This window comes from Naegleria gruberi, assembly GCF_000004985.1.
Source record: "Naegleria gruberi genomic scaffold NAEGRscaffold_27, whole genome shotgun sequence".
Classification (NCBI taxonomy): Eukaryota; Heterolobosea; class Eutetramitea; order Acrasida; family Naegleriidae; genus Naegleria; species Naegleria gruberi.
The window spans coordinates 186,451-213,006 of NW_003163300.1; the positions used below are offsets into that span (position 1 = coordinate 186,451).

A 26,556-nucleotide genomic window follows, 5' to 3' on the forward strand; every position below is an offset into this window, starting at 1 on the left:
TAGTTTTTGATCCAATTCATGATGATATTGTGACGATTAAATAATAATATTTAATAATTCAAAATACTATTATATACTGTACATTTTAACTGCTTCATCCACATATTTCTCCTCAGCAATTTTAATTATTTCCGTTGGAATAGTCGTATCTGGTTGTTCCGATGGTGTTGTTACATTTCCCAATATTAAATTTGTAGGTTTGTTTTTTCTAGGCTTTTTTGATTTGTTACTTGATGATGGTGAAGATGAAATAGATGGTGAGGAAACATTCGATGAACTCGAGTAATCTTCATCATCCAAATTCATTCCACTCAATGAGGTTGTTATATTGGTGAGGTTGCAACCTTCTTCTCCCATTATTTCTTCTCAATTTTGTTGTTGTTGTTGTGGTGGAATTTGTTGTGGTTGTATTGCTGTTGGCTAAGAAGAGAAAAAAATTCGTGATAATGATGACTACAGCAACCTCTTGATGGTGATCAAAGAACTAATTCAAGCAAAGAAGAAGTAGTGAAGAAAAATAGTAGTACTGCTCGGATGGAGAGAATGATGTGTTTCTGATTATCTCTATGGTGAGAATTTTTTTGATTTAAAGAAGAGACTTGATCTTTGTCAACTATCATCGGTTACATTCCGTTCTTTCCTTTCTATTGGTTGGCATTACGTTTTATTTTACTCTCAATTAATATTACAAATTTTAAATTTAATTATCATGTGATGAAATTTTCAGTGCATACAATCATGGTTGCATTTGGATTGATTTCAAGTCATTACGGTATTTAAAGCCTTAAATTTGAAAAATCGAAAAGTCCATGCAAGGTTTTAATGCTGAACTTGGAGGTTGCCATCTTTGAAGAAAAGTTGGAGAGACACTTTCACTTACAGCACTTTAATGATAAGACAATGTTTTGTAACAGCACTATATCAAGCCAAACAGGTAATAATGTCTATTTGGAATTGATTTTGTTGCATTTTACCGTTGACAGTTAGTTGATTGAATTTTGCATTGTTGTGTTCTTTGAACAAAACACCGTTCCCATCAATCACTTAATAGTACCAAAATTGACATTGATTTCACGATTGTGGAGCTACTAAGGTTTGACATGACGAGGGAATTGAACAGTTACCCGAACAGCATACAATTTCAGTGTCTGGCTTTTAACAAACACAAAAAACAAAAATCAAAAAAACATGGTTACTGGAGGCAATCTTTCAGTATCTTGCTTTAAACAAGATGTAAAATCAGTTAGAGGCCTCATTGTCCTTCTCTTGTTGATTCTCTGTTTGACAACAATTGAGAAATGTTGTGGATATTACTACACAATGAATACTGTTGGTACCTTCACTTCTGGAACCACCTTGTATCAAATGGACAAGTCCAAATTCTTCGCTAACAGATTCTACGTAGCAACAAGTGGAGGTCTTCAGTATTTCACTGTATCAAGTGGTGTGGCAAATCCAAGTAATTCTTATGTGTATAGTGGTGGGTTTCAAACTACCAGTATGGCAAATGTTGTTGTCAGAAGTACATCATCAAGTAAAGATGATGTTTTTTCTGGTACCATTAACACCTCCACTTGGAGGTATGGTTCAATAGCCAGTTCAACCACTACTGGTAATTCACTCACCAGTTGTGGCGTTATTGTTGCTGGTGTAAAACTCGATGCAAGCTCTACAACTTTTTCTGTGATTGGCAATGGTGTTGTGGGTACATTAACAATGACAACAGGTGGTAGTGCATCTTGTTCTGCAGTTACCTCATTTACAGGAGTTTCTGGCACAAGTACCACGCCATCTACTGATGGCACAGGTAGCGCAGCTACTGTTTACTCTAGTGGTACTCATGACATTACCAAAAATTCAACATCTGGTGTAAGTATGAGAAAATTCAATTAATTAGATCTAACAACTGGCAGGTTTATTATTTTACTGAGGATTCAAAGATTAGAAAGGTTGTTTCAACTACTATCACAACTCTGGTAGGAGGAACTACTGGTACAGTGACAGATGGTACTCTCTCCTCTGCTACAGTTAAAAATCCAAGTTTCATGTCCATCTTGGGTGCAGGTGTAAGTTTTATTGCATTGTTATGATATATTAAACTGTTAACAGCTTGTATTTTCGGATACTGGTAGTAATAGAATTAGAGTTTTGGATACAGCCAATGAAGAAGTTGTTACTATTGCTGGTGGTGGCTCAACTACCCCATCAGGTACTGCTTCACTATCTGGTGCAGCAACAGGTTTTTCTTTAACTAGCCCAAGAGGCATTTATGTGGACACTGATGACAGTATTTATTTTGTTGAAGGAATTTATGTTAGAAAGCTTGTCTATTCTTGTGAAGCAAATGAAATTTATCAAGCAGGCTCATTCCCACCATGTGCTTGTAATACTACTGCTGGTTATGTGAGATCTGGAACTTCTTGCGTACCTACCTGTTCCAATTGTAATGTCAATCAAACATGTACTGGTCCAGAAACTTGTTCTTGTAAGAGTGGATATTCAGGAACAGATTGTTCTGCTTTTACCTGTTTTGGTGTAGCTCAAGATTCTACATCTGTTTGTAATTCTAAAGGATATTGTGTTGCACCTGACACGTGTATATGTAGTGATACCTCCACTTTCTTTGGGTCAAATTGTAATGTGACTTATTGTAATTCTATTCCATCAACGAGTGGTAGTGTTTGTTCAGGACATGGAAGTTGTACTGATTATAATACTTGTACTTGTAGTGATACCAATTCATGGACAGGATCTGATTGTGGAACACCTGTATGTGCAGTTGTGAGTGGAGGTGTTTGTTCTGGAAGAGGTAGTTGTACAGCTCCAAATATTTGCACTTGTAATGAACCATCAAAATATGGTGGATCTTCATGTGAAATTCCAAAATGTAATGGAACACTTCAAGGCAATTCTGGTGTTTGCAATGGAAGAGGTTCTTGTATTGATGTTGATACTTGTCAATGCACTGTTCCAACCTCTTGGGGTGGTTCATTCTGTGAAAAACCATACTGCTCTGGAATTTTACAAGGTGCAGCTGGTGTTTGTTCAAATAGAGGAGTTTGTTCATCTCCTGATTCTTGTGTTTGTAATGAACAAACAAAGTATGGTGGTTCAAATTGTCAACTTGTCAAATGTGGAGGTTATTTGGAAACAGACTCTGCTGTTTGTAACAAGAATGGTTCATGTATTGCTGTTGATACTTGTTCCTGTAATTCAAATTATGGTGGTTCAGATTGTCAATATCCAAAGTGTAATGGCATTGCTTCGAATAGTGGTAGTGTTTGTAATTCACAAGGATCATGTGTTGCACCAAATGTTTGTGTCTGTAATTCAAATTATGCTGGACCATTATGCGAATATCCAAAATGTAATGGCGTAGCTTCCAATGATGCAAGTGTTTGCAATTCGAATGGAACTTGTACTGGTGTTAATACTTGTGTTTGTAATGTTAACTATACAGGATCATATTGTCAATATCCAAAATGTAATGGAATATCTTCCAATGATGCAAGTGTTTGTAATAACAAAGGTGGTAATTGTATTGCACCAAATGTTTGTTCATGTAATTCAAGTTATACTGGTCAATTCTGTCAATTCCCAAAGTGTAATGGTATTGGATCCAATGATGCAAGTGTTTGTAATGCAAATGGTACTTGTATTGGAATTAATGTTTGTTCATGCAATTCAAATTATGCTGGTCCATATTGTCAATATCCAAAATGTAATGGTATTGCTTCAAATAGTGGTAGTGTTTGTAATTCACAAGGATCATGTGTTGCACCAAATGTTTGCGCCTGTAATTCAAATTATGCTGGTACATATTGTGATAAACCAAGATGTGGAACCTTTTATAAGGGAGATGCTTCTGTTTGTAATTCGAGAGGTAGTTGTGATGCTGTTGATAGTTGTACTTGTAGTGATACATCTTCTTGGGGTGGTAATTTGTGTCAATATCCAAAATGTAATGGTGTTCTTTCAAATATTGGAACTGTTTGTAGCAGTAGAGGTACTTGTCAATCTCCAAACAATTGTTCATGCACTGATCCAAATTCATATGGTGGTTCATATTGTGAAAAAGCAAAATGTTATGGAATTCTTCAAGGAGATTCAAATGTTTGCAGTGGACATGGTACTTGTAGTGGTGTGAATCAATGTTCATGCAGTGCTGGATATGGAGGTGAACAATGTCAATATCCAAAATGTTTCAATATTTTGAGTAATGAAACAACAGTTTGTAACAATAGAAACGGTACTTGTACTGCACCTGACACTTGTTCATGTAATAATGGATGGACTGGAAGCAAGTGTGATGTTGCCATTTGTTTTTCAATTCTCTCCAATTCAACAAGTGTTTGTTCAAACAAGAGAGGTAATTGTGTCACACCAGATAATTGTGTTTGTAAAAGTCAATATTCAGGTTCTCAATGTGAATATACCACTTGTTCTGGAATAAGATCAGATCAACATCGACAGTATGTTATGGAAATGGTCAATGTATTGATTATTTACTTGTAATTGTACAACTGGTTATGGACCATCCAATGTATGTCAATATCCAATTTGTGGTGGTTATTTAGCAAATGATACCAGAGTTTGTAACAATTCAAGAGGTGTTTGTTCCAAACCAAATACATGTAGACCATTAGATCCCGTATGTTATGGTAAAGCTCAGAATAATTCAATGGTTTGCAGTGGAAATGGAGCATGTGTTGATTGGGATTATTGTGAATGTAAAACTGGTTTCAATGGAAATGAATGTCAAAATTGGGAATGTTATGGAAAGAATTATACCAACTCAAATGTTTGTAACAATAGAAATGGTACCTGTTCATCTGTGAATAATTGTGTTTGCAACAGTGGATGGTATGGAAATGAATGTACAGTTCCAATGTGTAATGGAATTCTTGCTAATTCATCTCTCATTTGTAACAATAGAAATGGTACCTGCTCCAAACCAGGTGCATGTCAATGTAATACTGGATACACAGGACCTGATTGCTCCATTCCAATTTGTTATGGAAAATTAGGCAAGTGACACAAGTAATGTTTGTTCAGGAAGAGCAGAATGTATTGGTTATAACAAGTGTAATTGTGACACTTCCAAGTATAGTGGTTCACAATGTGAATATTTCAAATGTTTTGGTATTCCATCAAATGATGCTTCAGTTTGCAGCAGAAACGGAACATGCTCTGGAGTGAATCAATGTTCTTGTAATTATGGTTATGGTTCTTCAAATTGTGACATTTTCACATGTTCAAACGTTCTTGCCACCGATTCGAGTGTTTGCACTGGAAAGGGTGTATGTTATGGAATTGACAAGTGTTCATGTGATTCAGGATATTTTGGATCAAATTGTGAAATTATCTCCTGTTATGGAATTCCAAAGTCCAACAATACTGTATGTGGAGGAGTTGGTGAATGTTCACAACTTGATACATGTGTTTGTGGAAGCAATTATAGAGGATCAATGTGTGAATTATCTTACACCTCTTCATCTCAAGCAACACTTCAATTCAATAATACGAATGAATATGTGAATGAACAATTCACAAGCATGGCCACTTTGACAATTAATAATCCTCTCTTCGGTCAATATTATTTGAGAAGAAGTGTTCAAGTTGTTGTTTCATTTGAAATTAATTCACAATTCAGTTATTCTGAAACACTTTATATTGAAAATGGAGTTTCATCTGTTTCATTAATGGTGAAATCGTTGAGTCAAACTGGTACATTGAAAGCATCTGCTCAATTAATTGATAATAGTACATTAATTTCCATTTCAGATAGCATTCAATCTTCAAATAGCATTACAATTCAAAATAGACCTATTGTTGTTCCATCCACAACGACATCCACAATCAAACCAACAACCTCTGCACAAACAAGTAGAGCTGTTATCGATACAGGAAGTAATGGTGGAGCCATTGCAGCTGGTATCATTGTTCCAGTGGCAGTTATTGGAATTGGAGGTGGTGTCACTGCAGCCATTGTCACAGCAGTTGTTTTGTTAAAGAAGAAGGCTGCTGCAGCTGCTGCCAAAGAAATTACACATGCTCAACACGTCAATGTTGAACTAGCTGAAGGTTTCTAATCTTGTTGATAAAAATTCATTACTGCTTTCTCCAAAATATTTTCAATGAAGTCATAAAGTTGATTTCCAAAACCAATAACTTACATCTTGTATTAAACCTTTATCTTGTTAGAGTTGGCAACATAATGATTTTTCATATTTATTTGGATGTTGTTTTGTAAACACACTTGTCGAATCAATCCATTGATTTTTGACAAGATCAACACAGTAGTAGCCCGATTAGTCCCTCCATTTTCCATTATAAAAAAAATGCAACAACAACAACCTCGCTCAATGATGACATTCATCTTCCATTTCATAATGACAATATGTGTCGTCGTCGTATCATTGATGTTGAATCAAAGTGGTGGTGTAAACGGAGCAGTGTATCAAGTGAGTGATGCGGTTACTTTGTGGAATACCTTTTCTAAACTACAGGCTGGTATGTACAAGACTCATGACCTATTACATATTATTTAACATGGAATGTGCTTGATGATCGGTTATTATTATGGTTGGTGTTGTTTCACATATTGTGTGTGTGGCGCTTGTAATCTTTGTTACTTACATGATTTGCATGCTTTTCATAATATCCATGATTGTGTATTTTAAATTTGACTGTGCTCCATATGTTTGGCCAACTTGACAATACTTTTGTGTGAAATTGTGTGTGTGAAATGGATGGGTTGTTTGGTGTTTTGATGCTTTTGGTGTTGGTTTTTTTTGCAGGTGATGAAATGGTTATTAGACAAGGAACTTATTCTACATCAACTGGTGGATCCTATTATAGACAATTTACATTGAAAGGAACTGAAAGTCAACCAATTAGAGTTTATGCTTTGAAAAACGAAACTGTGGAAATTAAGGGAGATGCAGCTGGTAGTCAAAATATTCTCAATTTTGATGTTGAATATTTTGTGATGGATAATATTGGGTTCTCACAAGGTAGTCGTGGATTGAGATTTTTAAATTCGAAACATTCAGTTTATTCTAATTTGAGAGTTAAAAACACAGGAGATGTTGGTATTGCCATGAATGACGGAAATGCTATTTATCAAAACAATACTTTAAGATATAATGAAGTTTCGTATACTGGAGGAACTGGTGAATGTTTCTATTTGGGTTGTAACAATGCTGATTGCAAATTCATTTTCAATTTATTGGAAAATAACTATTGCCACCACACATCTACCACCTCCCAAGGAGATGGTATTGAAATCAAAGCTGGAAGTTATGGAAATCTTGTCAGAAACAATGTCATTCATGATGGAAAGTATCCAGGCATTACCTTGTACAGCACTTATGTGTCTGGTGGTGATGCAGCTGTTGGTATTGCTAATCCAAATATTATTGAAGGAAATATCATTTGGACAGTCGTTGATAATGGTATACAAGTGACAGGTAATGCAATTATTAGAAATAACATTATTTATAATGCAGGTGCTAGTGGAATTGCCATTCAAGTCAATCAAGGAACTGTCGAAAATGTCAAAGTATTGCACAATACAGTTGTCAAAGCAGGTGCTGCTTGTATTAGAGTGACAAATTCAGGACCAGGAATTGTCATTGCTAATAATGCTGCCTATTGTGAAGCTACCAATTCAATTTATATTGCTGCTGCATTGCCTGCTGATGGTGTCATTTCAAGAAATGTCATTCAGGGATCGACTAATGTTCAAGTTGCGAATGGAACTCTCAATATTGGTAAATTCACAACTGATTTCCAAAGTACTAGCGCCTTGCCATATAATGTTTTCCCAGTTACTTCCAGTAATGTGCTTGGAAAGGCAGATTCAAAGTATGCAACCACTTATGATTTCAATTTTAATACTAGAAATGGACCAACTTATGACTGTGGTGCTTATCAAGCTAATGGAGCTACTTCAAATCCTGGTTGGATTCCAAAAGCTGGATTCAAGACAACCACAGCTCCTACACCTAATACATCTACTAAGACTAATGGTGCTGCTGTTGGAAGCTTTGTGTCAACTCTTGCACTTGTTTTCGTTGCACTTGTGGTAATGTTTACTTTGAATTAATTGAATAAAAATGTTTAAACAAATCTGTTTCTGTTCTTTTTATCTTTTATTTCTTTTTACATTAAATTTTCAACACCACACCGATTTAAACACTGTTGAAAGGCCAAAGTCCTTCTCTGATATTATCCAGTACCATTGTTATTTTAATGGTTGAGGGCATTACAACAATAACATATATATAAGAACTTGTGGTTCATTATGTAATTCGGAATTTAAATAGTTTACTGTATTTACAAATCTAATGTTGCAGGTAATCATGATGAACACGACCAGCAGGCATGATCATGTCAACCTTAAAGTTAAAGGCACCAACAACTTGCTTGACAGGGAGATCACTAATTGGAGCGTTAACGTGAGGAATGAGTGCAAGCTTAGCATCTCCCTTATAGGCACTAGTTACATTTAGGTTGGCATGTTCCATTCTAACCAATTGAACAATAGCTGGATCACCACGAACGTCAGGAATATGCTTTAAGAATAATTGAGGAGTGGACAAGTAGGAAACGACATCTTCGAAAGCCATTCTTTCATACTTGTAGGACATTGTACCAGTTGCAACTCTGCAACCATTGCAATCCAATGTACCCTTCAAAGTATCTTGAGTTGGAGCGAATGTAATACCATCACAGAACTTTTGAGGTAAACCAAGACATTCTCTACCATATGTAATTGGAGATGAAGAATCCAAGAAACTCATAGTGTTAAAGTGGATAGAGTTACCTTCGTTATCAGTACATGGAACAATCAAGTCAACCTTGTAATAACTACCAATACCAGTACCATGAGTATTGACGAATTGAAGAATTACAATATTGTCTTCATTTGGAGTGAGTTGATCTGGAATCTTTTCCAACAAAGATTCTCTATCTGTTACATATTTGATAACCATGTATTCTCTGTCTTGGAGCTTTGAAGCAGATGGCTTATAGGATGGACATGTTACTGGCATTGCCAATGACTCTTCTGTAATTTTCTTTTCGGTAAAGATTGATCTGTATTGACCTGGTTGGACAAACATTTGGTGGAATTTTTGAGAAACAGCCTTATTTTCTTCAGTTGGTTCGAGATAATCATGCAAAACATTACCGTATGGCAACAAGATATCAGCCATCATGTGTTTACCTTGAATAACCTTCTTGACAGGCAAATCAGCAACTGGTGCATTAACATTTTCAACCAAGTGCAATCTAGCTGGACCTTCAAAGGCAAAATGCAACTTTTTAACTTGCAAGTTATATGAAACAATTTGGGCAATCTTTGGCTTGAAATCAACATCAGGAATAATCTTCAAATTAATATTGGTCTTTCCCATTGATTTCAAAACAGTATCATGATCAAGTTCAGTGTGTTTGTAAGCCATTGTACCTTGAGCAACAGTTTCTCCCTTATATTTCATAACACCAACAACTGTATCTTGAATACATTTCATGGATGGGTGAGCATGTTTTTTCTAATTATATGACACAATTAATATTTCCATTTTGCTTCCGAGATTTAAAACTTACAGGAAAACCCCAAATTTCACGACCTTAATATTTACAAGTTATTGACACAAATTAGATAATTGTTGAAATACTACTTACCAGCAGCAATTGGTGGTTCAATATCCAAATACATTTGGAGAGTAAGATTAACTGATTCTCCATTATAAGTGCAAGGAATGACAATACCTGATTCGGAATACTAACAATTAATTCATCATATATATTAAATTCTCAAAATCATTAATATCACTTACAGATCCGAAACCAGAAGAGTCTGGCATGTTAATCCTTTAAAGAAGTTAATATCATTTCTGTAATTAAAAACACATACCATTCATACAATACATGACTATTTTCATTAGGGACAAGTGGTTCTGGAACCAAAGCACGAAGAGCTTCGGCATCAGTTTCATACGTAACAATAAAGTATTCTCTGTTCTTGAAAAAGTATGGTCCTAATATCAATATTATTGTAACCGATGAAAATATATGAAATAACAATGATGAATGATAACAAAGATGACAAACTTACCTCTCGGATAAGAAGGAGACATAATAGGAGTAGAAGGTAATCCCAAAATCATATCCTTGGTAAATTTACCCTTCTCTTTACCTGGTTTAATAATTGATTTGAATGCTCTAGCAAAAACTGAAGGTGAAACTCTCATTGTGTTTACTTGTTCGTTTTTTTTTTCAGTGTGTTGGAAATTAAGAAAACTAGTCCTCACTTAGTTTTTGATCTCGGAGGTTGCAGCCTGGTGGTGAGGTGGTTAAATGATTCGTTGTTATTATTGCAAGAGTTGGATATTATGCACTGCAGTAGAATTTGCCTGATAAGGAACAGTGGAAACATTTGAAAAAAAGCGAGAATTTTTCGCGTTTTTTTGTGATTCTCGCCATTTACAGTAGAACTTACTAAGAGGGTGTTGAATAATTCAATGTTCGTTGTAATTGTTATGGTGATTGACCTCCATTAATTCAATATCATCTTTCAGATAGACTCTCACATTTTATTTTACGTATCCACTCTGGTTGGCTTAAAGAAGAATCTAACCATCTATTATAAAATTCATTAATGTCAAATTTTAAAAACACATTAAGCTAACTTAAAATAACACAATTTAAAACGAATGGGGACCAGTGGGAATCATACCACTAGACCATGGTCCCTTACATCAATAATGTGACTGTAAGACATGTAATCTGTTTCCATTTTTGTTTGAAACAAACAAGGGTGTTGTGGGGTTAATTAATTTTTTGGCTGGCAAGTTGATGTACAATCATGTTGACATTTTGTTATGAAATTGAAAAGCTTAAATAAAATTTGTTGTTTGTTGCAGATGGGATTCATTGAAGAATGGATTTTTTGCTGTTTTTTTAACTTATTGGAAGAGGTTGAACATTTAATGATACAATGATTGAGTTTATTATTCACATTTGTTTTAATATAAATAGAGATACAATGATATATAATTAGTGTTCATATAAAGTGGCGAGATTAGAAATAACTTGTTGCTTAACTTGTTCACTTTCAACTGCGAGGACAATCTTTCTAAAGACCTTCTTTTTCTTCTTCTTTTGATTGTTGAGGGATTTCAAATTTTCTTCAACTGAAACTTCTTCATCTTCTGTTGGAGCTGATGAAGCAGCTTGTTGACGAGTCTTTTCAGTTTCGGCCAAATACTTGGTGAGAGCTTTACCAAAAGCAACACCCAATTTAGAGGAGGAAACTTCATCGTCCTTCTTTAACTTTTTAAAGAATAATTCTTCACACAATGGAAGACCTAGACTACCAACAGTATCTTGTTTCAAAGCTTGAATCAATGCAGAAACATAGGTTTCAACCAATGAATCCAAACTAGCATCAATACCTTCTTCTTCCTTATAGGCAACAGCAGTAGCATTGAAGAGATATCTATCAAATTCAGGATCAGCCTTTTCTTCTTCAGTCAATTCAACTGTAGAGACAGAGTGTTGAAGAGCTCCCTTTCCTTGATTGGCTTGTTGGAGTTTCTTTTCAGTGGACTTTTCAGGTTCCTTGACTTCAATACGTGGTCTTTCAGCAGATTGCAATCCTTCAAATTTACGAAGAGTAATCAATACATCGAGAATGGCATCAACAAAGAGGCCCTTAACACCTTGTGGATTAACAACAATGTTAACCAACTTCTTTTCTTCAATGTGCTTAGTGGAACATAATCCTAAATATTGGAAGAATTCCTTAGCAATTTCCAAGTTTGCCTTTGGATTGGCTCCATCAGAAAGAATGTGAGCAATCTTGAACTTGTCACCAACAACTTCCAATTCACCAACATAGAGCAATTTCTTGCCCTCTTTTTGAACAATAAAGTATTGACCTCTATCATTATAGAATCCATAAACTGAATCAGTATCAAAAGAGAAGCTATGTTTCATCAATTCTTCATAGGATAACATGAGTAAATTTTCTGGAACTACTTGCCAAGCACCTTGTTCCATTTCTTCCTTTCTCTTTTGTAACTTTTTAAATCTGGAATATCTTTCCAAATCAGCTTCTCTTTCTTCCTTTGTCTTTTTACCTCTTGAACGAACATCAAGTTTAAGCTTTTTCAAATCATTAGCTTTGAGGAATTGTTCATCATCTTCAGTCAATTCTTTTGGCTTTCTTCTAACCTTAATTTGTCTAACATTAGACAATTTTGAAACCAATTCCTTCTCCGATTCCAAACTAGCAACTTGCTTATTTTGATTTGGAGTCAATTGTTTAATATGTTCCCAAACCTTCTCAATCACAATGGTTTGTTTGTACAATTTTCTACAATCAATACCACGAGATTTGAACAAGACTTTTTCAGAGGCTGTTGTTGGTTGATCTTCTTCATTATTGGCGCCAGAATTTGATGCCTGTTGATTGAGTGCGTAGGTAGCTGAATTGGCTCCGTGTGTAGAGGCATCGTGACGAGCGTACAATTGATTCAACAAGGCTTCCCATACCACTTCGTGATGGACAATGGTAGAGATACGGAATCGACGACATGTAAGTTCAATGCTCAGGGCAATGTCACGTGCTGAGAGGAAGGAGAAGATGTTGGCGAGAACGTGATCATTGGATCCACTTTCTGTGATTGGACTTTAAAAGTTGGATCGAATTGAATAATCAATATAATTATTTTGTTGTTTATATATTATTATTATTATTATCATCATCATCATTAAACAATTAATAATAATAACAAATAAAAATTATATTATTAATATTAATTAGTTAATTAGTTAATGATTATTATAAAACTCACGTAAAAACACCCAAATCTTTAGGTTTCGAAACTTTAAACTTTTCTTCACCTGCATCTCTTTCAATGACCATAGTAATGGTTTGATTATTCTTTACTGATAAATCCCACAAGGAAATCTCATTGGATGTTAATTCTACATTGTTAAAATAACAAATCACTTTATCTGTTGGTGTCAAGTTGGTATGTTGATGGACAAGACGTTTAATGTCAGCGATTGAGGTTGAGTTTTCAACATCATCAAATTTTAGTGAATCTGCAATGTTGGCACCTAAGAGTCTGATGAAGAGTCTCATTTTGTGTGGAGTATATTGCAGGTTGTTGTTGTGGATTTTTTTTTTGTGTAAAGTCGTTACAGTTTGTCGAGTTGAAAGATGACAGCGAAATGATGGTTGTCAAAAGAGGAATTTTTTGATTACAGAAGAACTTTTTGATGCTTGAAGAACCTGAATGGCAACACCTCATTTGACTCTCAATTTTTATGTATTTAATATTAATAGGTGATTATTCTAAATGTTTATTCGAAAGTGGGTGTGAAAACTATGAGAGAAAGGTCAATAACAATTTCTGATTCCAACAATCAAGTTTCACATATATTCCAAGTTCTTTCGATTACTTTATTCGAAACCAATCAACAAACAAGCTCAACTGGAAGATTTTGAAATTCAACTTTCCGCTGCTTTCACCCATCACCACTCAACAAAAAATGACTCGATTCAAAAGATTTTCAATCTTTGGCTCAGGATCAAAGAGAAACACAACCCGAGGTTCGTATATCACTAATTTCCATTCGCTCATGACGAATTAATTGCTTCATCTCTATTCATCATCATTAATTTCTCAACAATATTTCATTCCGATGATGATAATATATTTTTTATGATGAAATAATATTTTGCTGATTCTGATTTTTTTAATGATGATGAATAATATTAATAATAATAATTAATTACAGATTTGTTGTCGGATGAAGAAAGATGGGCACAAGAAGAGGAAGAAAAGAAGAAACTCCTTCAAGTATCATTAATACAAAACGAAGAGATGAAGAAGGATGTTGAAACATTGTTGGACAACAAGATGAGAAATTGGGTGAATGCAACTGAAAAGAATAGATTGTATCAATCGATAGTGGTCGATAGTTTGAGTGAGGAAGAAAAGAATCATGTCAATTATTGTCGATCCAAGTATTTGAAATTGAAAAATCAGATACAAATTGGAAATGAAACAATTACAATACTGACACAGAATAGGACTGTGAGTGAGAGATTTTTCTACATGTTTTTCAATCCAAGTATTTTAGAGATACCTGTAGATTGGAAGGTTGGATTAAAACCATTCATGAAGATTAGATTATTGTTCACACCAGTTCAGGTTGGAGAGGTGACTAATTTTCATGCCTTGCTGTTGGTTGGATGTTGGTGTTTGGAGTGGGATAAATCATCTTCTCTGGTGATTGTTAAACAGTTGGATATTACTAGAGTGTATTTTGCTATTGATTTGGAGAGATTGACAAGTGAACAAGCTATTCATGAGTGCTTTAATAAGATTTCACAAGAGTGTTGTTTGTGGAATGGATCTAAGGAGTTCAATGCTAAATCTTGTAATAATCAACATTGTAAGTATATTGTGATGAACTTGTTTTAAAATGAATGAATATCTAATATGAATATATTCATAGTCATTCTTGCCTTGTTGGATAAATTGAAAATTTCACACAACTTGAAAGGATTATCAAAGATTTATTTTGACACATTGCTGGAAAATGGATCAAGTGCAATGACATTGAAATTATCGGATGAACTGAAAGAACTACTCAAGATTGATTCAATTACATTTAATACACATCAAGAATTGGACCAATTTACAAAAACAATACACGATTCGAATCCGTACTATTTTTCACAATACATTTCTGATGAATTGTTGTTGAAATGCTTTGATGAACAATTTTGGTATCTGAGAGATGCCAATGCCAACAATACAAATGCTCCACTGATGGAAAATGAAGAATGTCAATGCTACTTTAACAAGAATCAAACTAATTATAACGAGTATGTCAATAAGGGAAAGACTGTAAATAATGTCTTTTGTTCAAGAAGTTTAATTCCACCAATGCCACTCAGATTTTAATAAATTATTATTATTAACTAAAACATTCTTTGTGATAGAGATCAATAAATATATTGAGAAATATTCATCATAACAGACTCACAAGTTTTATTTCATTGACAAAATTGGTTTCAAAATTGTTCCTTCACTTATTGCTTGTAGGTATCAACTGGCTTCTTATAGGTATCGACTGGCTTCTTGTAAGTGTCAACCTTCTTTGGTGGCTTATAAGTATCGGTCTTCTTTGGTGGCTTGTAGGTATCAACCTTAGTACAAACTCTCTTCTTCTTAGCACAGACACTCTTATCAGCGTGCTTTCTACAGACTCTCTTACCTCCAACAAAGTTGTACTTGACACAGATCTTTTGACCTGGTGACTTCTTGACACAATGCTTCTTGAATGATCTCTTAATACATCTTGGCTTCAATGTCTTGTATTGAGTACAATATGGCTTGGCAACATAGTCACAACAGAACTTATCTTCTTTGTAAGCCTTACAAACTCTAACCTTTTCTTTGAGATCACAGAATTTGCTTGGAGTCCACTTGGTACAGAACTTGGTCTTTTGCTTGGCAACGCAATACTTTCTTTGGACAACCTTAACACATTTCTTTTCATAACCAATCTTCTTGGCAAACTTGACGTTTTCATATTTGGTACAGGTCTTCTTCTTGGCATATTCAACACAAATGGTACGATGCTTCTTTTCCAAAACTTGCTTATAGTAATGATCGATCCAACCCTTGTAATGTTTCTTACTGACTGGAACCCATTTAGCAACAGTTCTTGAGAGTTTCTTATATTTGGCACAATATTGATGAACAGAGTATTTGGCACATCTCTTCTTATGGAAATACTTAATCTTTGGAACGTAGGTTTCAGCAGCACATCTTGATGACTTGTCATACTTGGTACAAATGAAATGATAAGCATATTCATCACAAGCATTATTCTTTCCGTGGTGTTTGCACAATTCCTTCCATTCATATTTGGCACAAATCTTGTGCTTAGTAACCTTTGAACAGAATTGCTTATAACCGTGACCCAAACAAATCTTTTCAGCTTTGCTGTACTTGTCACACTTGTGAGTCTTCTTATATTCCAAACATTTACCCTTTCCAACAGTCTTCCAATCGCAGCACTCTTTCTTGGTACCAACCCATTCATAATCAACACATTTACCTTGGATAGTCTTGTAGTGAGTACACTTGTTGTAGCAATACTCTTGATGATCAGAATAGGTATCAACCTTCTTGGAAGGAGCAGGAGCTGGGTTTGCAAGAACCATACTTGCTGCCAATACACTCAAAACGATTGCAATGATTATACTTGTTTTCATTTTGTTTTTTTGATGTTTGTTCTGGATGAGTTGGTGTTTGACTTTTTATACGAAATTCAATGAAAGAATGAAGAAGCAAACAAGTGTCGACTATCAATACAAATACGTGTTTTGTGAAATTATGCTATTGATTCATATTTGTAACTTTTCGTGAATGTTTGAGTTATTCCCTAAAATGGTTAGAAAGGTGAAGTACAATATTAAAATATTAATTTTCTAAAAATTTCTAAAATCCTCCATAATTCGTTTGAACCGTTTCCTCCAATCATTCCCATCATTAAATTACAAAATCTACTCTCAATAATCTTAATAAATAGATGAACTTTAAATTTCTAATATGGCCATATTAATTGTCAATAAAAACGAAATAGAAATTACCTACTATTCAAAGTTTTTTCTATCACAGTGTACCAACTTTTCCACAGCATCGGGTCTTTCTCTACAGTAGAGTCCTAACTTGAAAATTTCATTAGAGGCTCTTAATAAACCATCTGAGTGAAATTGATCTCTAGTTAAAGTATTTCGTTCCATTACATAATTCTTCATTGGCTTGTAATATTCGAGCTTGTGTACTTGGAGTCTACAAATTGGACAAGAATTATTTACAAGAATCTTATCAAATGAGAAAATTTCAGGTTTTTGAGTGAAAAATCCAGAGTCATCCTCATCTCCAATCATCTCTTCGTCTTCCATCTTCTCTGCAAATTCTGAAACACAACCAGAACAAAAGCAGACGTGATGACAAGGAATACATCTGTATTCACATGGATTATCTCTACAAATGACACAATTTTCACTAGCAAGATTGAAATCATCCTCTAAAATGGTCACTGCTCTAGTACTGCTATCATTTTCAACTTGTGAATTATTTCCTTGATTCGTTAATGAGGGTAATAGCTATGGTTGAATTGTTCCAATTATTATTTGATATTTCATTTCAAAATCATTCCAAAACATACATTTACAACTTTTGCCAATTCATTTTCCAAATATTCCTTATACTTTTTCAATTGTGAAAGATTCATTCGTGATATATTATTGGCCACTCGTGTGATCCTCTGATTTCCCAATGTAGTAATTAATAGTTCAATACTATTCATTGTTCTCCTCTCTCTATCAATCTGATCCAATGTCTTGTACAAATGAATTAGGTGATATCTAACCTGATAGCAAGAGACAATCATCAGAATGGCATACAGAGTATTTCGGAGGGAATCTTCAAAATAAATTCCATTAATTGCAATATAATACACAATAAACCAAGTATGTGGAACCACAAAGTACAAGCAACAGGCAGTCAGTGGCGTAATCAATTTATAAAAGGCCATTCCCACATATCCCATCAATCCATAAATTACAACTCTATCCAATGCAACTTCCGATAATCTCTTACCCATTTGCTCACTCATAAACAGAACATTAGCACCACCATTAATTGATTGATAATTATCATCAGCAGCAGCACCACTACTACCACTACTACTATTACCAACACTACCATTCATCATTAAATTATTTTCCAATGATGTCGACGGTGGTGAGGATGATGTAAGAAAAAGCGAGGGAACATTAAAAAAATATACAGCAATCATGTAGAACAAGATGGAACGCACTACTGGATTGGTGAGGAAGGTTATTGTGGGGATTGCTACTCGAAGTATACTTCTAGAAGATTCCGATCGATTTGATGCAACTATGCGTCCTAATAATTGATCCATTTTTTAATTAGATAATATATTATTGTGCTGAAATAATTGAATTATATATTATTATTAATTTATTATATTTAATATGCTATATAATTGAGTTTAGTTCGAATAATTTATTGCTCAGTTATAATTTGCTGTGAATCCAATAATCAAAATTTTTATGGTATGACTTCTTCATAAGGAGTTTGTGTTAAATCATAATAACACATGATGATTGTAAAATTCATCTTTCCAAAAGATCAATTTTTAACTGAAGGATCTCCAAATCCTCCATGACTGGAGTACATGCGCATTTTCAAGAGTGACACTTGTCATGCACTAAAAACCAAGAGGAAAAACCCTTTCTTTATTGAGAATGCTAAGGTGTTAGTGCATTTAACCAGAGCAATAGGGCAAAGAAAGAAACGGTTCATAGGATAAGCACACAAAAAAAAACAATATGAAACTAGTGAGCTTTCCCTATCATTTGTTGATTGCTGCTTGTGTAGTGTTACTTCTTGGCAAAGTTAGTGCATGGAGATATTCTGTGAAAACTCTTGCTACAGGTCTAGGCAGTATTTCTCAAATTGTTGGCTCTCCAAAATATATTTATGTTACACTTGGCTCCAGTTCAAAGAAGATTTATGCCTACGATAGACAATTATTGGCCACTCAGTCTGTACAAACATTGCAACAAGTCCACGATATAACAGCATCATCAAACAATATTGGTTATATTGCTTATCATGGCAATGATTCGAATGACGCTGAAGTGATATCAGTAGCTGGCAATAATTTTCCAAACAATGTGGGTTTGTACTGGTTTACATGCTCATCAACCTGTTCCACTCCAACACCCTTCTCTTATAATATAAGGGTCTCAGGAATTAGATCCCTAGGAATTGAGAACTCAACTCCCAAACTTTACATAACAAGACAAACAGCAATTTACACTGGCACTCCTTCAGCAAATGCTATTGTATCAACAACTGGAACAATCAATTTTAAAGCTTTCAATGATGTTGATTATATTGGCAATACAGTAAGTTTTAATTATTTTGCAAATAGGTAACATTGGTTTAGGTTTATTTTACTGACTCAGGTGGAAACCTAAAAATTGCAACAAGTTCAACACCATTAATCAGTGTAGGCACATTTAGTGATGGTGCCAGTGGTACTGCTCGTTTATCTTCAGGCACAACATTCATCTCTGCACAGTTCAATAAGGTATGTAGTTATGAACAATATGTTGTTGGAATAATTTTAAAAGATTTTTATCTCAGACACTGGAAACAGTAGAATTAGACTTTATGATATTGCTACAGGAATTACAACTACAATAGCTGGTGATCCTTCTAAATCAACAGCTGGAACAACAACTTTCAGTTTATCCGACGTACCAACTAATTACAAATTCACACCAACAGGTATTTGGATTGATAACTCTAATGGTATCATTTATTTTGCAGACACCAGTACCTTGAGAGCTTTAGTTCCAACTTGTAACAGTACTACAGAAGATCAATCTTCAACTTACCCTTTCTGTACTTGTAAAACTGGATATTCATTGGTAAATGGAGATTGTGTTGCATCCACTAGTTGTTCTCCAGGATTGTGTAATGACAATCAAACATGTACTGGCCCAGAAACTTGTTCTTGTAAGAGTGGATATTATGGAACAAATTGTGATAATTATGACTGTTATGGAACTCAGAAGGATAATCTTTCTGTATGTAATGGAAAAGGTGTTTGCGTTTCTCCAAACACGTGTATTTGCACCAATGCAAACTATGATGGCTTTAATTGTAATATTACAACTTGTAATTCTATTCCATCAACGAGTGGTAGTGTTTGTTCTGGACATGGAAGTTGTACTGATTATAATACTTGTGCTTGTAGTGATACCAATTCATGGACAGGATCTGATTGTGGAACACCTGTATGTGCAGCTGTGAGTGGAGGTGTTTGTTCTGGAAGAGGTAGTTGTACAGCTCCAAATATTTGTACTTGTAATGAACCATCAAAATATGGTGGATCTTCATGTGAAATTCCAAAATGTAATGGAACACTTCAAGGCAATTCTGGTGTTTGCAATGGAAGAGGTTCTTGTATTGATGTTGATACTTGTCAATGCACTGTTCCAACCTCTTGGGGTGGTTCATTCTGTGAAAAACCATACTGCTCTGGAATTTTACAAGGTGCAGCTGGTGTTTGTTCAAATAGAGGTGTTTGTTCATCTCCTGATTCTTGTGTTTGTAATGAACAAACAAAGTATGGTGGTTCAAATTGTCAACTTGTTAAATGTGGAGGTTATTTAGAAACAGACTCTGCTGTTTGTAACAAGAATGGTTCATGTATTGCTGTTGATACTTGTTCCTGTAATTCAAATTATGATGGCCAATTTTGTCAATATCCAAAATGTAATGGCATTGCTTCAAATAGTGGTAGTGTTTGTAATTCACAAGGATCATGTGTTGCACCAAATGTCTGCTCTTGTTTCACAAATTATGCTGGACCATTATGCGAATATCCAAAATGTAATGGCGTAGCTTCCAATGATGCAAGTGTTTGTAGCTCGAATGGTACCTGTACTGGTGTTAATACTTGTGTTTGTAATGTTAACTATACAGGATCATATTGTCAATATCCAAAATGTAATGGAATATCTTCAAACGATGCAAGTGTCTGTAATAACAAAGGTGGTAATTGTATTGCACCAAATGTTTGTTCATGTAATTCAAGTTATACTGGTCAATTCTGTCAATTCCCAAAGTGTAATGGTATTGGATCCAATGATGCAAGTGTTTGTAGTGCAAATGGTACTTGTATTGGAATTAATATTTGTTCATGCAATTCAAATTATGCTGGTCCATATTGTCAGTATCCAAAATGTAATGGCATTGCTTCAAATAGTGGTAGTGTTTGTAATTCACAAGGATCATGTGTTGCACCAAATGTTTGCGCCTGTAATTCAAATTATGGTGGTACATATTGTGATAAACCAAGATGTGGAACCTTTTACAAGGGAGATGCTTCTGTTTGTAATTCGAGAGGTAGTTGTGATGCTGTTGATAGTTGTACTTGTAGTGATACTTCTTCTTGGGGTGGCAATTTGTGTCAATATCCAAAATGTAATGGTGTTCTTTCAAATATTGGAACTGTTTGTAGCAGTAGAGGTACTTGTCAATCTCCAAACAATTGTTCATGCACTGATCCAAATTCATATGGTGGTTCATATTGTGAAAAAGCAAAATGTTATGGAATTCTTCAAGGAGATTCAAATGTTTGTAGTGGACATGGTACTTGTAGTGGTGTGAATCAATGTTCATGTAGTGCTGGATATGGAGGTGAACAATGTCAATATCCAAAATGTTTCAATATTTTGAGTAATGAAACAACAGTTTGTAACAATAGAAACGGTACTTGTACTGCTCCTGACACTTGTTCATGTAAAAATGGATGGACTGGAAGCAAGTGTGATGTTGCCATTTGTTATTCAATTCTCTCCAATTCAACAAGTGTTTGTTCAAACAAGAGAGGTAATTGTGTCACACCAGATAATTGTGTTTGTAAAAGTCAATATTCAGGTTCTCAATGTGAATATACCACTTGTTCTGGAATAAGATCAGATCAAACATCGACAGTATGTTATGGAAATGGTCAATGTATTGATTATAATACTTGTAATTGTACAACTGGTTATGGACCATCCAATGTATGTCAATATCCAATTTGTGGTGGTTATTTAGCAAATGATGCCAGAGTTTGTAACAATTCAAGAGGTGTTTGTTCCAAACCAAATACATGTAGACCATTAGATCCCGTATGTTATGGTAAAGCTCAGAATAATTCAATGGTTTGCAGTGGAAATGGAGCATGCGTTGATTGGGATTATTGTGAATGTAAAACTGGTTTCAATGGAAATGAATGTCAAAATTGGGAATGTTATGGAAAGAATTATACCAACTCAAATGTCTGTAACAATGGAAATGGTACCTGTTCATCTGTGAATAATTGTGTTTGTAACAGTGGATGGTATGGAAACGAATGTACAGTTCCAATGTGTAATGGAATTCTTGGCAATTCATCTCTCGTTTGTAACAATAGAAATGGTACCTGCTCCAAACCAGGTGCATGTCAATGTAATACTGGATACACAGGACCTGATTGCTCCATTCCAATTTGTTATGGAAAATTAGGCACTGATACAAGTAATGTTTGTTCAGGAAGAGCAGAATGTATTGGTTATAACAAGTGTAATTGTGACACTTCCAAGTATAGTGGTTCACAATGTGAATATTTCAAATGTTTTGGTATTCCATCAAATGATGCTTCAGTTTGCAGCAGAAACGGAACATGCTCTGGAGTGAATCAATGTTCTTGTAATTATGGTTATGGTTCTTCAAATTGTGACACTTTCACATGTTCAAATGTTCTTGCCACCAATTCAAGTGTTTGCAGTGGAAAGGGTGTATGTTATGGAATTGACAAGTGTTCATGTGATTCAGGATATTTCAGTACCAATTGCGAGCTATTTTCTTGTTATGGAATTCCAAAGTCCAACAATACTGTATGTGGAGGAGTTGGTGAATGTTCACAACTTGATACATGTGTTTGTGGAAGCAATTATAGAGGATCAATGTGTGAATTATCTTACACCTCTTCATCTCAAGCAACACTTCAATTCAATAATACGAATGAATATGTGAATGAACAATTCACAAGCATGGCCACTTTGACAATTAATAATCCTCTCTTCGGTCAATATTATTTGAGAAGAAGTGTTCAAGTTGTTGTTTCATTCCAAATTAATTCACAATTCAGTTATTCTGAAACACTTTATATTGAAAATGGAGTTTCATCTGTTTCATTAATGGTGAAATCATTGAGTCAAACTGGTACATTGAAAGCATCTGCTCAATTAATTGATAATAGTACATTGATTTCCATTTCAGATAGTATTCAATCTTCAAATAGCATTACAATTCAAAATAGACCTATTGTTGTTCCATCCACAAAGACATCCACAACCAAACCAACAACCTCTGCACAAACAAGTAGAGCTGTTATCGATACAGGAAGTAATGGTGGAGCCATTGCAGCTGGTATCATTGTTCCAGTGGCAGTTATTGGAATTGGAGGTGGTGTCACTGCAGCCATTGTCACAGCAGTTGTTTTATTAAAGAAGAAGGCTGCTGCAGCTGCTGCCAAAGAAATTGCACATGCCCAACACGTCAATGTTGAACTAGCTGAAGGTTTCTAATTGTTCATTATGATAGTTTGTCAATAATAAACTTTAAATTTTGATGTTTAGTGAAATGATGCTCAATTATTTAAATGGTTCGTAATTGTCTCTCCTAACAAAATAGAAACTACAACCAAATCACAGGGCATCACAACACAAAATAAAATGCAAGATGATAACATTGAGGGCTTTACTCTAGATTCGTCCCTCATCGACGATTCTCCTCTCATTGAAGAATACCTTTCAAACTTTAGTTCAACAACCATCGTTTCAGAAGAAGATCACTCTCCACCTACATTATCTTATTATTCCTCCTTCCAGAAACAAACACCTTCACCTGCTCTGATAACAGCAACCAATATTCCAACAACCAATACTACAATAAGCTCTTCAACCGATCCAACTTCTCCAAAGAGGATTCCCTCACTCCGAGAAAAACTTCAAGTACTCGTCGATAAGGCTCATGAAAAGAAAAAGTCGAGCAACAATCTTCTCGAAGAAGAAGATGGTGCCATCCCCTCCTCTCCTCCATCACAGATGATTTCAACAGTTCCTTCTAAAGTTGAGCCATTAATTGTTGCCTCGAATTTATCAATTGAAAAAACAACCGACACTATCATTGAGGCTAATAATATTGAGAGGGAAAATGATTTGATGGCTGAACAAGTTGAAGACCCAACAACTGCAAACACTAAGCAAGATAATACTCAAAAGCCTCTGTATAATAGAAAAAGCAACAAACAAGACTATGAGCTGCAACAAGCCATTCAGAAGGAACTAGCCACATCAGCAGCAAAAATGGCGGCAAACCTCCCTCCAAAATCAAAGCCTGAATTAAATAGAGCAAAAGAATTGAAAAAAATGGATGAACAATATCACTTTGAAGGATACAAAAATATTGAGGAATCACAACACTATCATAATGATGATGATGAGGAGGAACAAGAAGATTTAAATGATAGCATCCATAGGGATGAAGATGAGGAGTTTCATAATCAATTAAATGCTGATATTTCCCTTATTGAGGAAGATAAGAAGGACGATACACAATATAATTCATTTACTGTAGAAGAGGAAAAGCTTGAATTGAGCGATGAAGAAGGGGATTTAACAGGAAGAGCAATGGAAGACTTGACAGTCTCGAAATTAGAAGCCTCCACAACTTCGGTCGATCAATCTCTCACCTTATCCTCCTTAACAACACCAGTAAGAACATCTTCTCCACTAAACCAAAGAGCCCGACCAAATTCTTCAATGAGAAGCAGTACTCCTAGTTATATGAACTCCACAAGAGCTTCAATCTCTAAGGAGATTTCGAGAGCATCAGTAGATTTGAGATGTAAGTAGTGTTGACCATTCATTAACAATGTTCTTCTTTCTAAATAGCCTCGGCATCAGACATGAGGATGAGATTCGGAATGATTAACTATCAACAAAGACCACCACCAGCCAACAGATCACCTTCTCCAAATATTGTGCAAAAGAGAAGAGTTACACCAAGAAAAGAAAGAATTTATAATATAGTACCAGCATTACATTTTGAAGACATTTCGGTAACAACAGGTTTGGGAGTAAGTACATGAATTCTTTGAAAATGATAATTATCATTTAGACAATATCTGTTCCGAACTATAGACTCACCTCTCTTAAAGGCTTGGGAGTTAAAAGAGATTTGAAAATCTTGTACCTTCAAAACAATTACCTTGCCTCATTCAATCACCTCGAAACTCAACCTAATTTAGAAGTACTTTATGTGGCAAACAATTGTATTAGCTCTTTCTTTGGATTCAAAACTCAACCAAAATTGACCTTAATCAGTCTCGAAGGAAATCCTATTACCAAACACCCTCATTACAGACTGATGACTTTAATTGTTTGTGGAAGCCAATTAAAAAAGATCGATGGTGAAATGGTTCAATACAAAGAAAGAGAATTCGTGAAACACTATCTTTCAGCTAATGAAAGGGCTGTAGAAGCCATACGTTCTGGATGGCTAATGGATCCAAAACCAAGAACAAACGAAGAATTCCAAGATATAATCCGAGGTCTCTTACTTCAAAACTTTGATGACAGAGAAAGCATCAGAAACACTCAATCATTTAAAGATTTAGTAAGTGGAGCACTAGCAAAAACTACACCAGCTGTAGATTTGAACGATTTTGAAGAGAAGAAAAAGATTCAACACAAAGAAGAAATCCAATCACCAGATTTATCCCATGGAAGTAGTGGAGGATTCAATTCAGCTTTCCTAACAAATTATATCAACGAAATTAAGCAACTTAAAGGACAACTGGAGAAGAAGGCAGAGGAATTGAAAGAAGAGAAACAAAAATATAAGGACTTGAAAGAGAGCAGCATAGGAATTGATGAATTGAATCTCCTAGACAAAACAATCATATCAAATATCGCAGTCTCTCTCAATTCGACAGAAGAAATTGTGGAAAATGTGACCATTGCTTTCACCTTGGATACAATGGAAATTTCAACAACTGAGGAAATTTTGAGAGATATTGAGTACGAGGCAGTTACACGAACAAGCTTATTGGTTGATGAACAAAAGCTTTTCAGAGTACACATCAGAATGAACACCAGTGAATTGTTGGATATCATAACATCAGATAAGAAACAATCACTCTCGATATACAAGATACTTCACATGAAAGTTGCTCATGCCAATAAGCAAAAGAAGCTGAGACAACAGGCAAACAAATAAATATTCAAGCTACTGCTGTTTATCTGTAATGACAATATTCTCAGAAACTCTCAAAATCGATTTGGCTATTTCAATAGCATTCTCTAAAATGGCCATTTTGGTGAAAACAGAATCAAATATTCCAAGTTTTAGCATATCATCTTCGTCAGGATTGTTGTTAGAAATTAAATCCTCGAAATCTTCCAAACTAATGACTTGTCTTGCTGGAATACCAATATGAGGAGATTTTGTGTTCCTTTGCTTTTTGGTGATAAGCTGTAGAGTTTTTTCAATTGGTAAATTTGAATTCAAGCACAAAGTTTCTGGAACTATCCTCAAAGCCTTTATAAAGGCATCCACTCCAGAGTGGTTCAAACTAACATTGAGAAACTCTTTAGAATAGAGTTCTTCGAGTTTCCACATTGTGTAAATTTCAAACGATCCTCCACCAGTTAGAAAGATTGGATCATCCTTCAAATCCTTTGCTCTCAACTCCTCAAATGTTACCATTGCTGTGAATAGGGCATCTTGGGCATGTCTGACAAACTCCTCACACTGCTCACTCGTACTTGCCCTTATAATAGCTGTGCAGGTTGTTTGCATGTTGGTAAAGAAT

The 26,556-nt window shown here is 34.9% G+C and overlaps 9 protein-coding genes across 9 annotated transcripts; 5 read left to right on the forward strand and 4 right to left on the reverse strand.

Moving 5' to 3' along the window:
* Window positions 1–1,188: 1,188 nt before the first annotated feature.
* On the forward strand, window positions 1,189–6,092 carry NAEGRDRAFT_68207 (uncharacterized protein; the record flags this gene model as incomplete). The annotated part of the gene is made up of 5 exons (XM_002676494.1): window positions 1,189–1,869; window positions 1,914–2,066; window positions 2,110–4,472; window positions 4,609–4,890; window positions 5,033–6,092. 5 exons carry the CDS (start codon window positions 1,189–1,191, stop codon window positions 6,090–6,092), a joined length of 4,539 nt encoding a protein of 1,512 aa, XP_002676540.1.
* Window positions 6,093–6,400: 308 nt separating this feature from the next.
* Window positions 6,401–8,110, forward strand: NAEGRDRAFT_49494 (uncharacterized protein; the record flags this gene model as incomplete). The annotated part of the gene is made up of 2 exons (XM_002676495.1): window positions 6,401–6,464; window positions 6,801–8,110. The coding sequence occupies 2 exons, from the start codon at window positions 6,401–6,403 to the stop codon at window positions 8,108–8,110; spliced, it is 1,374 nt and encodes a 457-aa protein (XP_002676541.1).
* A 202-nt stretch (window positions 8,111–8,312) lies between these two features.
* On the reverse strand, window positions 8,313–10,280 carry NAEGRDRAFT_79950 (uncharacterized protein). Its single transcript, XM_002676582.1, has 6 exons — window positions 10,127–10,280; window positions 9,926–10,049; window positions 9,849–9,882; window positions 9,694–9,793; window positions 9,616–9,638; window positions 8,313–9,560 (listed from the first exon to the last, which is right to left on the reverse strand). Exons 1-6 carry the CDS (start codon window positions 10,260–10,262, stop codon window positions 8,349–8,351), a joined length of 1,629 nt encoding a protein of 542 aa, XP_002676628.1. The 5' UTR covers window positions 10,263–10,280; the 3' UTR covers window positions 8,313–8,348.
* A 720-nt stretch (window positions 10,281–11,000) lies between these two features.
* Window positions 11,001–13,162, reverse strand: NAEGRDRAFT_79951 (uncharacterized protein; the record flags this gene model as incomplete). Its single annotated transcript, XM_002676583.1, has 2 exons — window positions 11,001–12,703; window positions 12,870–13,162. 2 exons carry the CDS (start codon window positions 13,160–13,162, stop codon window positions 11,068–11,070), a joined length of 1,929 nt encoding a protein of 642 aa, XP_002676629.1. The 3' UTR covers window positions 11,001–11,067.
* Window positions 13,163–13,572: 410 nt separating this feature from the next.
* NAEGRDRAFT_68211 (uncharacterized protein) lies at window positions 13,573–14,996 on the forward strand (the record flags this gene model as incomplete). Its single annotated transcript, XM_002676496.1, has 3 exons — window positions 13,573–13,633; window positions 13,822–14,481; window positions 14,545–14,996. 3 exons carry the CDS (start codon window positions 13,573–13,575, stop codon window positions 14,994–14,996), a joined length of 1,173 nt encoding a protein of 390 aa, XP_002676542.1.
* A 128-nt stretch (window positions 14,997–15,124) lies between these two features.
* On the reverse strand, window positions 15,125–16,315 carry NAEGRDRAFT_49498 (uncharacterized protein; the record flags this gene model as incomplete). Its single annotated transcript, XM_002676584.1, has 1 exon — window positions 15,125–16,315. The coding sequence occupies one exon, from the start codon at window positions 16,313–16,315 to the stop codon at window positions 15,125–15,127; it is 1,191 nt and encodes a 396-aa protein (XP_002676630.1).
* Window positions 16,316–16,696: 381 nt separating this feature from the next.
* NAEGRDRAFT_68213 (uncharacterized protein) lies at window positions 16,697–18,033 on the reverse strand (the record flags this gene model as incomplete). Its single annotated transcript, XM_002676585.1, has 2 exons — window positions 16,697–17,212; window positions 17,275–18,033. The coding sequence occupies 2 exons, from the start codon at window positions 18,031–18,033 to the stop codon at window positions 16,697–16,699; spliced, it is 1,275 nt and encodes a 424-aa protein (XP_002676631.1).
* A 430-nt stretch (window positions 18,034–18,463) lies between these two features.
* Window positions 18,464–23,266, forward strand: NAEGRDRAFT_68214 (uncharacterized protein; the record flags this gene model as incomplete). Its single annotated transcript, XM_002676497.1, has 3 exons — window positions 18,464–19,045; window positions 19,087–19,230; window positions 19,274–23,266. The coding sequence occupies 3 exons, from the start codon at window positions 18,464–18,466 to the stop codon at window positions 23,264–23,266; spliced, it is 4,719 nt and encodes a 1,572-aa protein (XP_002676543.1).
* A 147-nt stretch (window positions 23,267–23,413) lies between these two features.
* Window positions 23,414–25,961, forward strand: NAEGRDRAFT_68215 (uncharacterized protein; the record flags this gene model as incomplete). The annotated part of the gene is made up of 3 exons (XM_002676498.1): window positions 23,414–24,587; window positions 24,635–24,819; window positions 24,861–25,961. The coding sequence occupies 3 exons, from the start codon at window positions 23,414–23,416 to the stop codon at window positions 25,959–25,961; spliced, it is 2,460 nt and encodes an 819-aa protein (XP_002676544.1).
* Between the last annotated feature and the right edge of the window lie 595 nt (window positions 25,962–26,556).

What these genes read in the sequence shown, in the direction of transcription:
- NAEGRDRAFT_79950 (XM_002676582.1), bottom strand. Translation starts at nt 10,262, where the DNA reads ATGAGAGTTTCACCTTCAGTTTTTGCTAGAGCATTCAAATCAATTATT. An exon ending in AGTCATGTATTGTATGAATG is followed by an intron (nt 9,883 to 9,925) that starts GTATGTGTTTTT and finishes ACTTCTTTAAAG; the next exon opens with GATTAACATGCCAGACTCTT. An exon ending in GTGAAATTTGGGGTTTTCCT is followed by an intron (nt 9,561 to 9,615) that starts GTAAGTTTTAAA and finishes TCATATAATTAG; the next exon opens with AAAAAACATGCTCACCCATC.